The 16,848-nt window shown below is 34.3% G+C and overlaps 2 protein-coding genes across 2 annotated transcripts; both read right to left on the bottom strand.

Moving 5' to 3' along the window:
- Positions 1–1,152: 1,152 nt before the first annotated feature.
- LOC131395617 (olfactory receptor 5M3) lies at positions 1,153–2,088 on the bottom strand. The gene has a single exon (XM_058527475.1). It carries the CDS (start codon positions 2,083–2,085, stop codon positions 1,153–1,155), a length of 933 nt encoding a protein of 310 aa, XP_058383458.1. The 5' UTR covers positions 2,086–2,088.
- Positions 2,089–13,867: 11,779 nt separating this feature from the next.
- On the bottom strand, positions 13,868–14,841 carry LOC131395357 (olfactory receptor 5M3-like). The gene is given in 2 exon segments (XM_058527269.1): positions 13,868–14,649; positions 14,652–14,841. Coding segments are annotated over 2 exon segments (972 nt in total).
- Positions 14,842–16,848: the final 2,007 nt, after the last annotated feature.

The raw sequence follows: 16,848 nt of genomic DNA, 5'->3' as shown, positions 1-16,848 counted from the left end.
GAACATAATTTAATCTAAATTAGCAATGTGTTTATATGCAAATAGCTTTAAAGTGTTGCCCATGATATCTGCATGTATAAGAAAACGAGTTCATATTTATTTCTAGTTTCCCCTGAGGAAAATAAAAATTCAAAAATGGACAAAGAGGAATGTTTTTTTCTCATACTGCATCAGTTTTGTTTTATAGTTATATCTTTGCAGATAAATTCATAATTACTTAAATGTGTAGTTTAAATGGTGTATATTACATTTCGTTAATTATGTAGTTTCTGCAACAAAGAGTTGCACAAGTGATACTAAATTATGTTAAAATGTTATGGAAGAAAATGATATTTTTAACAACAAATAGATCATTCTAAATACTTTATTTCTTTAAAATACAAAAATTATTTTAAAATATTTAAGTTCCATATCTTAGCCACAGATGTGCAAAATATTTCATGTGACTTATCAATTTAATTTAAGTGAAATCTGGAGAGCTGTGCTTTAAAAATGGCACAGCCCTTCACTGATTTCACCTGCTCTTCAGTCAGACTGAAGACACTGGCAGGGCACATGAGAAGTGCACAGTCCGTTACTGGCAGATTTGGAGTTGAAATACGGCAGTTACCGGAATCTGTAAAAGAGAGACACTTACTATGCTGTGTCTCTTAAACACCAAAAATGTAAAAAACAATTAAATACGTTATCATTGCTATTTTCAAAGTACTCTCTGAACAGACTCACCCTTCACATTGAAAGAAGCACTAAATATTAAACAATCTCATAACCTTTAGAAAGACTATGATTTTTATGGCCTCCTACTAGACAGCTAAATGAAATGTATTATTATTTTTCTGCCCCAAATTACTCTATAAATGGGCAAATGGATAAGTATTTCTGAAATTCGTCCAGTGCATTTCTGAATAAGAAAAACAAAGTCTTTTTGTTCTGGCTAAGTAGTCGAAAAATTTCAGTTACCATACCTGTGAACTTTAGCGCAAATAACATTTTCAATTAATTGATTTATTAATTTTTAATTAATCCTGTGCTTACATCCACAGGAATGGGACAATTTTTTTTCTCTGAAGTGAGACTTTCTCTTGTAACTAATAAATAATTGACAAACAAATAATTATGAAACATAGGAGACAAAATTAACTCAATTTTATTTTATTTGGTTAAACATACTCTGGTGATCACTTTGTTCATGGCTTCTTTCACATCCTTGTTCCTCAGACTGTAGATCATGGGATTCACCATGGGGATCACTGTGGTATAAAACACAGCTACCATTTTCCCTTGCTCCACGGACTCCTCTGTGGGACGTCTGAGATACATAAAGATAAGAGTTCCATAAAATATGATGACAACTGTCAAATGAGACCCACAGGTGGAAAAGGCCTTCCGCCTTCCTTCTGCTGAGTGCATCCGTAGAATGGTGATGAGAATGAACAGATATGATATGATAATTATACTCAGAGAAAATGTCAAGTTAACGCCTGCAAGTATGATCATCGTATATTCTTTTACAAAGGTCCCAGCACAGGCTATTTTGATGAGAGGTGGGTCTGCACAGTAGAAGTGGTTAATCTCAATTTTCCCACAGAAGTACAAGCTGTAAGTCCACAACGTTGCTGCCAGACTAATCAGAAAACTGTATACATAAGGAAAGGAAATCAGTCGAATACAGACAACCCTTGACATTTTGCTGCCATAGAGCAGAGGGTTCCCGATTGCTATGTATCTATCAAAGGCCATCACAGCAAGAATAAAAATTTCTACATGGGCAAGTGCAATGAAGAAGAAACACTGGATTAAACAATCAGAATAAGAAATAGTTTTTGTCTCTGATAAAAGGTTTTCCAACATTTTAGGAGTGACATTGGAAGAAAACCACACATCAACAAAAGACAAATGGCTGAGGAAAAAGTACATGGGGCTGTTAAGCTGTGGACTGACCTTAATTAACATGATCATACCAATATTACCCACCATGGTGATGAGATAGACCACCAGGAAAATGATGAAGAATATAACTTGCCATTCCCGATGGCTGGTTAGTCTCAAAAGAATAAACTCTGTCACATCGGTGAAATTGAGCATTTTCTTAGTTGTAAGTCAATATTTGTTACAAATCTCGGTGATAACTAAAAGGAAGTAAATTTTAAAATCAGGTGTTAATTATTTATTAATTTATATCTTTATCCATGCCCCCTCTCATTGTTTCCTTTATTAAATATTTATGACTGCACTTTCCATTCTTTTCGGCAAATCTTTTCTGAAACTTGCTATATAACAGGCTTTCTGAAGTTTACTATGATGCATAAATACACAGGCCCTATTACACAGCAGTTATACAAAATATTGTGCTTGAAACATTGAAATGTACTAAATATTGTGATTAGCCAAATTTCCAAGACTACTTCTTAATATCCCTTCTTTCCAATACCGACATATTTGGTAGTTTCATATTTTTAAGATATTTGTGGAGGGTTATAGTTTTCTTTTTATCATAGCTCAAAAATAATTTTTACGTCATTTCTTTTTCATTATAAGCATATTCTCCATGATTAGAGATGGAAGCCACTTGATCAAATAATCCATCAGCCCTAAATGACAGATAAAAAAAATTTTAATCTAACCTCTTACTTGAACTCATTTACATTGAAGAAGGACAAACTGATCACAGTAGTCCTCAAAGCCAAGTACAAAGGGGTAAATGACTTATACATTCATACATTATGCATATTCCCTGGATATGGACTCTTTTGCAAATCTAATACGTAATTATAATTTACTAGATATCGTTAACTGTCATGTCCTGGAGATTCAAAGATAAGTAAGACAGTGATTAATTTCAATATTTATAGCAGAATTCATATAAATAAACTTACTAAAACCATACTATATTCTTCCAGAGTCATAGTGGGGGCAGAAATTGCAGAATGATTGAATCCTTTTTGGAGATCCCATGGAGTTCCAGAAAAGCTACCTGGATATTTTACAAATTTACTCTCAAATATAGGTGGTATAGGAGCCAGCCCTGTGGCACAGGCGGTTAGGCGCGCGTGCTCCACTGTGGTGGCCTGGGGTTCAACGGTTCAGATCCCGGGCCCACACTGACGCACTGCTTGTTAGGCCATGCTGTGACGGCATCCCATATAAAGTAGAGGAAGATGGGCACGGACGTTAGCCCAGGGCCAGTCTTCCTCAGCAAAAAAGAGGAGGATTGGCATCGGATGTTAGCTCAGGGCTGGTTTTCCTCACACACACACAAAAAATATATATATAGGTGGTATCATATAAACCTTTTCCCAGAACAATATTTCACAAATTGTTTTCCTAAGGAAACACTAGTGCCTTGCATGATGTTAACAGATACTATGGAGAAAAATCCAAAAGTGTCCACTCATCAAATAATAATGAAAAATCTTCATATCCTATCAATCTCTTAGAGATAGACAATCTACCTAATAAAGTTAAACTATGGGAAGTTTCCTGGGAAAGAATTCTGTTAGGTTTAGTCTAGCTAGTGTTTACGTAGCTTGAAAATGAGAGAGGAGGTTCCATCAGCACCAATGAACATTTGTGTTCCATAGAACATGAGTGTAATTCTATCCGATAACAATCTTGAGATAGTTTTTCAACAGGACAATGAATTTGTTGGAGATGGGATTCTGATATGACCTCCAAAGGCTAAATGTTATTTCTAGGGAAAATGATTATTCCTAAAACCCCTGTTTTAACATACAGGATTACACTTAGTTCAACTACAATTTGATGGACTTTATCCGTAGTTATCACTAGGTAGTGACCAGGAAAGATAATAGTAGCTAAGAAGATAAAATTCATTGTCATAGTGAAAATAAATAGATTCTTATCAACACAGGTAATCTAATGCCTACCACACACTCCATTTGTTTGAGAAAAGTTTTCTCAGGAGAAAGAAGAAAGTTACCAACCAAAGTATATTAGACTGAGACTAGAAAACTCCAGAGTCTTCGGGTAATTAAGGAAAAATTGAAGCATTAACTAACGGCTTAAAAATTTTAAGTATAATAACAGGTGAAGTTGTCTAAAACGGGATGACCTGCCTTGGAATATATTTACGTATGCATTCAAAATCTGTTACAGAGTTGATAGGTTCATCTCTAAAATTATTTGTTTTATGATATATGGATGGTGATAATTTTGTGGACCTGACTCCAAAAGCAAAAGCAACAAAAGCAAAAATAAACAAGTGGGAATACATCACACTGAAAAGCTTCTGCACAGCAAGGAAACTATCAACAAAATGAAAAGGCAACCCAGTGAATGGGAGAAAATATTTGCAAATCATATACCTGATAAGGAGTAATACCCAAAATATATAAAGAACACTTTCAAATCAATAGTAAAAAAAACAAACAATACAATTAAAATTTAAAAATAGGCAAAGAATCTGAATAGACATTTTTCCAAAGAAAACATACAAATGACCAATGGGTACACGAAAAGATGCTCATTGTCGCTAATCATCAGGGAAATGAAAATCAAAACCGTAGTGAGATACTACCTCATATCAGTTAGAATGTCTATTATCAAAAATACAAGAAATAACAAGAGTTGATGAGGGTGTGGAAAAAAGGTAACTCTTGTGCACTGTTGATGGGAATGTAAATCGGTACAACTACTATGGAAAACAGTATGGAGGTTCCTCAAAGAATTAAAAATTGAACAACCACATGATCCAGCAACTGCACTTTCTTATCCTAAGGAAACAAGTACAGAAATTCAAAAAGATATATGCACCCCCTTGTTCATTGCAACATTATTAACAATAGTCAAGATATAAACACAACCTAAGTGTCCATTGATGGATGAATTATATATATATACACACACACATACACCATGGGATACTACTCAGCTATAAAAAAAGGTGAAATCTTGCCATTTACAACAACATGGATGGACCTTGAGGTCATTATCCTAAGAGAAATAAGCCAGACAGAGAAAGATAAATACAGTATGAGTTCACTTACATGAAGAATCCTAAAAAGAAAAGAAGCCCATAGATACAGAAAACAGATTGGCAGTTTCCAGAGGCGGGGGGTGAAGGTGGTCAAAAACTACTTCAAGTTTTAAAATAAATTTCCAGTTATAAAATAAATAAGTCATGGGGCTATCATGTACGGCATGGTGACTATAGTTAATATTACTATGCTGCATATTTGAAAGTCACTGAGAGTAGATCTTAAAAGTCCTCATCCCAAGAAAAACAATTTTTGTAACTATTTATGGGGACAGATGTTAACTGGACTTATTGTGGTGATCATTTTGTGTAATGTACAAGTATAGAATTATGTTGTACACCTGAAACTAGTATAATTTTATGTCAATTATACCTCAATAAAAAAGAAAAGAAATTGGCAACATATGAAAAAATAAACAAATAAAATGAAATCCTTCGTTTTATGATATAAAGAATACTAGCATTTCTAGATAATCCCAGTGTCTTCTCCCCATCTACTCCCAGCCCCAAAGCTTCACGTTACCTTTATGGGATTCACTCTCCCTTCAGAGTTTTTCAATGGTCAATTTGACATGACCATTTGGATTTAAGCATATATAGATATACAGAGATAAATTAAGCTTTGAGAATACCTGTGATCACATTGAGTGGTAGGTGAGCATCAATCTACTATGCATAAAGCAGAGTTTCCTTTAAACTATAGTGAAGTCTAAATCAGTGGTGCTCATTTTGTTACCGTTCAGCTCCCCATTCACATCAAAGCATGTACTAAAAAATTGGCCAAAATTCTTTATCTATGAATGGATCATTCATATTACAAAATTTAAATTACCACCTTAAAGGAATATACTTTTGAGTCTTTAAGAAATAAAAGATAACATGAAATCACAGGGTGCAAAGTAGTATTATATAAGCATTTTTTGTTTTGGGTTTTTTTATTACAAATTTTCTCAAATATATAGAGTAATTGTGTGTGGCACTTATACAACTTTCATAATGCTGAAAAATGAAAGCTAAATGCAAACAAAATTATAAATCAGTTGCATTATGACTAGCAATTAAGTGAATATGGCAGGTGGTGTTGCCTTGCCCTCAAGAGTGTAAATGTGTTACAAACTGCTACTGTGAGTGCATAGACCACCTGTGATCACTCAATCCTTCCTGACGTTTTTTCTCTGTTTTGAGTTTTTGTGGAACCTTTCTGAAATAAACATAAACTTAATTTTAAACGAATTTTTAAGTATGGAAGTACATTAAAATGATAAACTGGTTGTTTAGCCTTATATTTCACCATCAAAAAACTTGTTTTCATTTTTTTTGAGGAAAAAGAACAAAAGTTATTCTAGTACTAGTTGTGCTAGTACCAAGCAGGAAGACAACTTAATAAAATACTCTCCCTCCCTGTTGGACCTATGCTCTCTAGCGTGTTGCTATGTTCTTAGGTTTGGAAATGCTCCTTGAAGTTCTGGAAGGGAAAGGAAATGTGTTTTCAGTATTTGTCACAAATGTGCTGAGCATTATTGTGAGCTGCTTGTGAACATGTGCAGTCCACAGGAACAGGAACAGGAAAAATAGGTCACAGATAAACTGCCCAAGAAATTCTAGATTATTTTTTAAAATGCATAACCTTTTGAGACAGATGAATTCCCAAAACAAGAAGAAATTGGATTTTTAAAGTTTGACAGGCTCATATACAAAGAAAATTTAATGAAAAATATGTTTTAGACACCATCATAGAGGATAGAGGAAATACAAAGATGAAGAGAAATTCTGTACCTGAAAAGAGCTTACAGACATGTCAACAGATCATATTGATTTCTGAATCAACAGAATATGCCTGTGGCTGCCTGTGTTTTTCAGCTTTATGCATTTTTCAAAGATTAACAACAGAGGCATTCTTATTTGCAAAGTCAGATCTGGTACCAAGGATGATTCAGCACACAAAAAAAGTATAAAAGACGGTGGTGTCAGTACTTTAGAAAAGCTAAATACGTGGTAACCTGAGTGGAGGTTAACCAGGTAACAGATGGTGACGGTGAACTCGTGGGGAGAGTAGAGTGGTTAGGTCTGATCTTAGAGGTCGTGAGGTCTGGAAAAAAGCAGAGGCTTTGGGGACCTCATAAGCACTTAGAGGATTTTCCTCACCATCTAAAAGCAAAAATATATACACAAACTTCCCATATTGTATCATCTTGTATTTCAAATTAAATTACAAATAAATGTGGATATTTTCCCCCAGACCGGGCATGAGGAAATATTAAGTATTCTAGTTGAAGAATTCTGTGTCTATTGTCAGACCTTGGTTGAATTCTGGCTCCATGCCTCAATTTATGAGCCTGGGCAGCTAATATTCTTGTTTTGTTTTTCAATTTGTCTATGCCTTAATATCACGTCACAGAAATGAGTATTACAGTAATAAGAGTATTAATTGCACTCTGTGTATGTGAGTATGAAAAGAGATATTACACATTAACCATAATAAATATACAAAGCACAATTATTAAATGCACTCCTGGAAATTGTAGCTTGAATGAATAGTTTATAATAATCAAATCAAATCTCTACAGAAAATTTCTCTTTCTCTCTCTCTCTCCTTCACATACACAAACCACACCTACACACACAGATAACATATTTGGAATAATTAAGGTTAATTATTGGTAAACAATAAAGAATATAAAAATAAAATCTAAGATACAAGCTTCATCTGACAGTTCTGGATAGATGCATATTTATGCCAACCCCAGAAGGAAGAGAAATATACCCAGTAAGGATGCAGAATTGAAAAGTGAATGCTGTATAAGAGAGGATGAACAACGTATACCAGGCAAAAGAGAACCTGGAAGTCCACAAGGGAAGTTTCCCTTAAATGATTGACTTACAAAAAAATAAGTAATTAAGAAGCTTCCCCTAGACACAGCCCTGGGGACTGTATGTCTCTAGAGAAAGAGTCGACTGTTGAGTTTTGTTTTTATAATAACAGATTTGCACAATTTTTCCCCAGATTCAAGTTATTTTGAATGTATTCTGGGATCAAATAACAAAATTTGCTTTGGGTTTGCATCACAATCAGCTTGGTGATGGTGTTCCTCAACATGCATAAGCCAATCCTGTGTTCTGTACTTCACTGTTTGTGCTACTTGGCTTTTCCAGTGAAAGATGAAACAAATATTATTCCCTAGAACTAAAATTATAGCATATCAAAGCAAGAATTCGCTCACCTATTTTATAAATAAAAACTCCCTCACTCTGTAAAGAAGGAAAACTAGAAGCTTAATTATAGTGACAACAAATCATTTATTGAAGTTATCACATGCCAGACACTATGCTAATTTAATTTAAGTCTCATAACTACCTCCTGAGGTAATTATGATTCTTATTTTATAAACAAGAAAGTTAGAGTCTTAGAGAGGTTCAGTCACTTGCTCAAGGTGAAACGTTCAATGAGTCAGTGAGTAGTTCCCTGATTCCAGAGTTTGTACTGGAAATCTTCTCATTCTATTGCCCAAAAGCAGCTATTAACAGGATCAACCAAAAATCTCAATTCCTGACACAAAAGGAGTCTCATTTCCACTATATGATTGGTGTACATGACATATTTTTATCGTGGTCTTTACGGACTTGAAGGAACAAAAATCCATTCTTTATGTAACCAAAAAATTGCCTGTAATTTCAGCAGTATATGCATTTGATCACTTTAATTGAGTGGCCTGGCAATTTATGTCCACCTCTCAAATTTATGCCTCTTCTGGCCTGACCACCACACTGTACTCACTTGGCCCCCCTTTCAGGTCCTACAACAAGAGTTTATTGCTGCTTATTAAATCCTATGGAAGAAATTGCTAGTTTGTCCCCAAATCCATTCTTCTTCCACTACAATGAAATTTTTATGAGAAGGCCCTCAACTGCCTTGCTCTTATAATCATACTGCTCTTTTTTTTTTTTCCATAAAGAAATGGTGGTTTATTTTTTTTTATTTATTTATTTTTTTATAATGAGGCTCTTACCTAAAATGATACTGAGCACATGGTAGATGTTCAAGAAATACTTTTTGAATAAAGAAAATGGTTAAATGACCATGTTTTCAAAAGATGAACTACACAGGTAGGAGAGACACATATCTAAACATCACTTTGGTACTTCTCAGAATAAGGTGAGACCCTCCGGATTTATAATGAAACCATACTTTGGAATTGAAGACTGTTGATTAAGCATGTATAAGTTAGAGTTCTGTGTGACTCCTGGGAGACTAACTGTGCTACCTAGGACTAGGAGTTTACTATCTTCAGAAGTCCTGGACCCAGCGTCTTAAACAGTACCTTATAGTTCCCTGAACCCAGAATTTATTTCAAGTGCAAATTAATTAATTTTATCCCCTCAAATGTTGTGTTAGATTTAATTTTTAAAGCCAATCTCAACAAGACACTAAACAGCCTTGTGTAATTTCTCTGAGTTTTAAGTTACAAATGTGGTTCTCAGCATAAGAAGCTGTGAACAACCGTTGAATACTTGCCAAAAATCCTATTGGCAAAGCACAAAAGAGCCATGATAATACCTAAAACATATGAATGAGTACAAGGTTTTTTAAAACAACAAAGAATACATCTTTTAGTAATATTAAATTATTAAAACAATAATTTATAAACTAAAATATGCACTTACATAATTCTTAGATCTAAAGAGAAAGCAAAACTAAAACTAAATTTAAAACACAACATAATAGGAATTATACATTTCAAATATATGATATAGTTCAAATCGGAAATATAATCTCAAATAGTTATCATTGCTAAATAAGAAAAATGCAAAGTGATCAAAAATTTAACTGCAAATGTTAAGAAAACAAATAGAAAGACAATAAGAAAATGAGAGTCATAAGCGTAAAAGAAGAAATTAACAACAGAAAACAGTAGGGTTGGTTTAAAAAAAATCAAATATATAGTTTTTGAGGATCTGGGGTTGGGGCGTTTACACATACGGACAAATTACTAGTTAGTATAATCAAAAAAAAGAGAAAGTCTGAAAATATAATATGAATTTTGTTTCTAACATGTGAAATTTATAAACAGGCATTCCAGATCATGGTAGGGGGTTCTGTTTCATGCTGTCATTCAGGGTCCCAAGCTGTCAGGTCCTCTGCCCTCAACAAGGTGTACTTTACGAAGTCACCCTGAGCATCTATATCCAGTTGTCGGTTGTTGGAGAAAGGATATGGATGCCATCTATAATTTTTAAACACCTCAGTCTAGAAGTTTCACATATAAATTATACTTGCATTCAATTGATGAGAACTATTCACATTGTAGTACCTAGATACAAGAGTGATGGGAATCTGTGGTGGATTACCACTTCCAAACAGCAACACTAACTTACAGAGCACGAGATCTATGTTGAAAATATTTCCAGAATCTGAGGACCTCTCACCACACTTCCTGCTGTACACAGGCCCTAGCAACTATCTCTCTTGCCTAAGTTGTATAATTTTCTCCCACCCTAGTGCCTCTACACACCATTCTAAGCTCAAAAACTGAAGTGGTCCTTTGAAAACATGTCAATTCATATTGCTGCTTAGCTTAGAACCTTCCCACATCTTCCCATTTTTCTCAGAGTAAAAGCCTTCCAATGGCTCACAGGATCTTAAATAATTGGCCACTCGTGCCCTATTACGCCTCTGATCTCATATTCCCTCAATTTTCTCATTGCCGAGGCTTCCAGCCACAAGGGTTTCTAATCTGTACTTGACACACTCCTGGAGTGCTTGCCTTGTAAAGCCTTGTCACCGGCTCTTCCGTCTGCCTAGAGCACTGTCCCTCAAGCACCTGCATGGCTAATCTCTAAACCAGCTTCATGAGTTGTTTGCTCAACTATCACCCTCTCAATAAAATCTACCTTCACTCTCATGCCTAAGCCGGAGACACTCCTTTGCTCTATCCTACAATATTTTTTTTTCCAGATATTACATAGGATCGCTAAATACCATATGATTCACATATGTATTCTAATAATTGTTTATGAATATCTCACACCAGCAGAATATAAGCCTCATGAAATCAAGGACTTTTTTCCATTCACTAGTAACAAATACCTAAAACTGTGCCTGGTACATAATAGGCACTCAGCAAATACTTGTTAGATGAATGAGTGAATTAATTAATTAAACAAATGATTAGAATGCTGAGAAATAGGACAAAAGAAATATAAACAAGTTTATGTATTATATCACAGGCCTTTCAAAATTAGTGGGGCAGACATATTATTAAGTAAATAATGGAAGTTAATGTTTTGTGAAAATTAATGTTAAATTCTTTCTTCAGACCCCACACAAAAATAAATTCTAAGTGATTTAAACTAAGTATAAATATTTAATGTATGTACACATCACATGAACATTTATATGAATGGTTATGCGGTCTCTTCATATTAGTTAAAATAACACTGGCAGCCATAACAATCTCTGGAACCTTGTTGGCTCAGCTCAGCAGACGTTTGTTTCTTACTCACATACCAGGCAAATGAAGATGTTGACCTGAGACCTTCGTTATAGGGATTCAATGAGCCAAACTTTTTCCTATGACTCCACACCATCCCCTGGGGCCTCACAAACTTTTGGTTGCAACTGATGCACAGAAAAAAAAAAAATAAAAGGTAACATAGACAGTGAACCAAGGAGACTTTCAAGGCCAGGCTTAGATGTGGTATGTGACACTTCCACTCATGTGTCCTTAGATAGACCTCAGACACTTGGCCACAGAAACTGCAAAGGCACCTGAGAAACATATCTAGTTTTTCATTTTACTTTGGTTAATAAAAGAGAAGAGAGGATTGGATTTGAGGACAACATAACATACTACCTTGCACTCAGAAAAGGATCTTTTCCTCATAACGCTAATGACGAAACTAACAAGACAGAGTATAGTTGATCTGACTACATAATCTTTTAAAATATAAACATGTTGTAAAACATCATAAGCTACATTAGAAGACAAACAGCAAGCTTTAAACATAAGATACGGCATATATAACAGATACTCGGCACACTGATGTAATTAACACATATATATGAAGCTCCTACTACGTGTAGAGTTTATGACACTGAGGTTACAGTGATGATCAAGACAGAAATGATTTCTTCTCTCATGGAACTTAATGTACAGTGAAATAACATTAAAATAAACAATTCTTAGAAAAATAATTCCTTCATTGCAAAAAAATATATATTCCTCAAAAGAAAAACAGAAGAAACAAAACAAACAAAAAATGAATTAGAATAATTAAAATGCCCAAAGAATATATTGTAGTGTTTGACTTCACTAGTACTCAAGAATATTTAAAGTATAAAAATGAAGAAATTTTCTGCCTTTCAAGTCAACTAACTTTTGCAATCTGTGGTCAGGATATAGCTAAATAGAGAAAGGAGTTTTGTCGTCAGTGAAGTAGGCAGTCTGGAGTTATAAACTTAAATGTAGTGGAAGGGAAAATATTGTAGTACAATAAGAAAGGATATAATATTATCATAAATCATATTATAAGTGATATAATCGTGTTGGTTATTTTACATTTACTAGTTTAGTCCTGAGGGAAATTCCTAAATAGGAAGTCCTGGAAAGTACTGATCAAGCTGATTGTGCTGAAACACACATGAACACACACATGCCTACACACAGACACATACACATAAACATACATACATAGACATATGTATACATGTGTAACATATATACCTTCATATATGAGTATATAAGGCATGCATAATTTTGCTTTCTTTGTGAAAACTCCAGCCTCATTTCTAAAATGTCCTCGTGTAATATTGGTAAATAAAAGAAAAGAAGAAGACTTGAATCCTGGCAATCACAGATTTTGTGCATTCACAATCAAACTCAGCTCTTTGTGTCGTGAAACTTTTCTTGTCTTTCAAATAAAATTACTTTGATGCTGAGGGAGCAATACTGTAAAAAACCAAAGGATAGGTCATCTGTTATATATCAATAATGATATGTTAAAGTCAGATAGGACACGTATGACAAGTTACAAATGCATATGCTAGAACTACTAAGAGTTCAGCTAGGTTCTACTACAAACAAACTTGAAATATACTTTAAAAAAGCATAAAGAAAAAAAAAAAACAGAGAGTAAATATAACTCTATATGTCCCTCTAATCATCTAGAGATAACTTGTTGAAATACGTTTATGGAGACACATTCTAAATTCCAAAGCACCAATGAGATTGTGTTATCACTTTCTGATAGTCATTATAAGGTAATACATAAATAGAAACTTCAATGGATACAATGAGATATTAAGTATGTTAACATATAAATGCAGTTTATTTAATTAATTAGTGTACCTTTGAAAATGTAAGCTCATCTAGTATACAGTTGTAGCAATTAGCATTACTTAAACAGACTTTATAACTTATTCTACATAAAATATTCCATTTTCAGAGGTGTTGTCTCCAATTATAACAATTACTTATGGTGAAATCATATTCAATTTAAGCATTTTAAAATAACGTATAATCCCGAACCAACATCAATTCTAGATGAAAGAAAAGACCATTACAGTTCTTTTAAAATTGGGATTGAAAGAATGGACGTGTGAAATATTGAGGAGCCATGAAAAACCTTTCCCAGTTACAAAATAACTTACTGAATTTGACGTTGTGTGGAAAGGAAGAGCGGAGATGGTATTGTCAACATGCTTTCCTCATGTCAGATTTCATAGACCCAGAGGGTCTTGTTTACAGTATACTTCCCTTATCTTTAATACAATTATTTCATTTTCAATTTTATGTTTTCTTTGTCTATTCATTGAAAACACAAATAACAAATTTCCTCAAATTATTCAAAAGACATGGTTAATTTTCACCCCTTCTATTGAACTATGGGTCTCATAGTACATTGTAAATTACTATTATTTTTAGTCAAAAATGTTCTACTGATTGCTTTGCTCATGGCTTCCTTTACATCTTTGTTCCTGAGACTGTAGATCACGGGATTCAGCATAGGAATTACTGTGGTGTAGAACACAGCCACCATTCTTCCCTGTTCCACAGACTCTTCAGTTGGACTTCTGAGATACATGAAGAAGAGAGTTCCATAAAATATGGTGACAGCTGTCAAATGGGATCCACATGTGGAGAAGGTTTTCTTTCTTCCTTCTGCTGAGCACATTCTTAGGATAGCAATAAATATAAATATGTAGGAGATGATAAGGACTAATAAAGAATAAGAGAGGTTGAGACCTGCCAGTGTGTGCGTGGTGTATTCTTTAATGAAGTTTCCTGCACAGGCTATTTTAATAAGAGCTGGGTCTGCACAGTGGAAATGGTTGCTCTCAATGTTCCCACAGAAGTACAAACTATGGGTCCACAATGTGGAGATCAAACTAATAAAGAAGCCATATATGTAAGGGAAAGAGATCAGTCGCATACAGACAGTCCATGACATTCTGCTGCCATAGAGCAGAGGGTTGCCAATCGCCATGTATCTACCAAAGGCCATCACAGCAAGGATGAAGACTTCCTCGTGGACAAAGGCAATGAAGCAAAAACACTGCACTATACAACAAGAGTAGGAAAGAGTTTTGGTCTCAGATGTAAAATTTTCCAACATCTTAAGAGTGGCATTAGAGGAGAACCACATATCTGCAAAGACAAGTGACTGAGGAAAAAATACATGGGGCTGTTGAGCTGGGGACTGATCCTGATTAATATGATCATACCAATGTTCCCAATCAGGGTGAAAATGTAGACCAGTAAGAAAACCACAAAGAAGAGGAATTGTAATTCAGGCTGACTGGTTAATCCCAAAAGAATAAATTTTGTTACATTAGTAAAATTGGGCATTTTCTTAAATCTGATCCAGGTAGAGATGCATTTTACCTAATAAAATGAATAGAAATCAGAAAATACACATACCAAATATAACTTCATTTATATTGTCTTTTACTAAGACACTCAATTTCAATTCTTCTGCCATTTTTCTTTTTCTCTCTCCTCTATTTTTTTTCACATACCCTTTCTTAGCAGTATTTCTTTCTCTTACACAAGTATACATACATGAGATATTTTCTACAGAGAAAGTGTTAAAATACTATAAAATTATAGAAGTATAGGGCCAGAACTTATTGTGTCTAGTTTTGCTTGTCTACAAACAAAACTTTCAGAGGGAGAATTTTTGTTCTTGCTAGCTCCCCAAAAATAAAAACTTTTCCTACTGGTCCCAACTTTTAGAATGTGCATGTATTTTATATATTCACTAGACTTGTAGAATTTAGAAGGTATATAATATATCAGAAGTTTAATCAAAGCCACAAAGACATGCTATTCCATAATCAGAAAGTTAAATAGTACCTCCGTTATTAATCTTTCAAATTTAATTTAAGATGTTTATTATAAAAATTACTTAATAAAACTGTATAAAAAGCTTTAACATAAACCAATCACCCTTATCAGAAAAAAAGAAAGAAAAAACTTCTTGAAGCATCACATTGATTTACAAATTTTTTTAATCAACCTAAAAAAGAATCAAATTCTTGTCCACATTGCAAACAAGTCTAATAAGATAAACTCAAGCATCAGCTCCTCATTTTAGAATCTTAGCCTCACTTGGGTTTGAAGCATTAACAAATTCTATGGCAGTCTCTTACTTCCTTTCTTTATGCCTTAGAACTTTGAATAAAATAAGAGCAATAAAACGCTGAGTTGAATGTCTCTATTATTCTTCTACCACTTTGTAAAACCTTGTAAGCCAGTCGTTCATTTCTGTATACATGCTTATAACAAGTAATTATTGGACATCTTTCAAGTTCCAGACGTGGTGCTGGATGCTAGGAGCAAGATTGTGGGCAAGATAGAGGTGATAGGTTCAGTTAGGTGAGTGACCAAGTTCAGAAAATTTAACTTTGTGACCGTGGCCCAGAAATGGAAGAACCAGGAGAGGAATCAAATATTATAGTTCCCAGGTTATTGTTCTTCTTCTGCAGCATGCTACTTTCCCGGGAAAGGCCATCACTTCCCCTCAGTTGAATGGACTGCTTGGGAAAAGATAATAACTGTTGTCAAAAATGCTAAGATTCAATTTATCTAATATTATCACCTCCCTATTCTGGACCATTACGCAATAGACTACTGGAAAGAATAAATATGAATAAAATAAGATCTCGAACTAGAGTTTTTTTTGAAGTACAGGTGATAGGGATGGACTCTCCAGTCCTAGATCTAGAGTACAGTCCTGACTTAGTCTCTAAGGATTTTTTCAGTTTTGTTCAGGTCTCACTGGTCATGGGCACATGTCATTTTTTAGTAGAAACCATTATCACTAACCATATTTTAACTCTAGAATTGTGGCACTATGTCAAACACAGAAAGCTAATATAAAGATAGAGCTGATGGGAGATCTGTCAGACTGCTGCTAAGAAGCAAGAAACACTCACAGCAAACATTTAGATGCAGCCAAGATTTGTGATGATGAGTCAAGTGACTACGTATGGAACCTGGCAAAACAAAGATGAGCCTCTTCTTCATTAACTTGTTGTTGTCAGGTCGTTGACCCAGTTTAGTTTCTTTGATTATTATCAGACTGACTCATATTTCAAGTTCTTTGGTTGAAAAAAAAAGAAAGAGATCATATTCTGAAAAATAAAGTCTCCCTGGACCACAAGTATGGCTTATGAATAACAAGGTACTAGACAGAAACAAGCTTTGGAGAAGAATGCAGAATCTTATATACAAGAGAACCATAAAGGGCTTAGAGATCTTCTAGTCCAAAACACCTTAGCTACATGTACTGAAGCTAACTTTTCCATATGCTTAATGGTCACAAGGAAAAGTCTGTTTGCAAAAAACAACTTT

This window comes from Diceros bicornis, chromosome 31, assembly GCF_020826845.1.
Source record: "Diceros bicornis minor isolate mBicDic1 chromosome 31, mDicBic1.mat.cur, whole genome shotgun sequence".
In the NCBI taxonomy this organism is placed as follows: Eukaryota; Metazoa; Chordata; class Mammalia; order Perissodactyla; family Rhinocerotidae; genus Diceros; species Diceros bicornis.
This window is presented reverse-complemented; position numbering and strand designations above follow the sequence as displayed.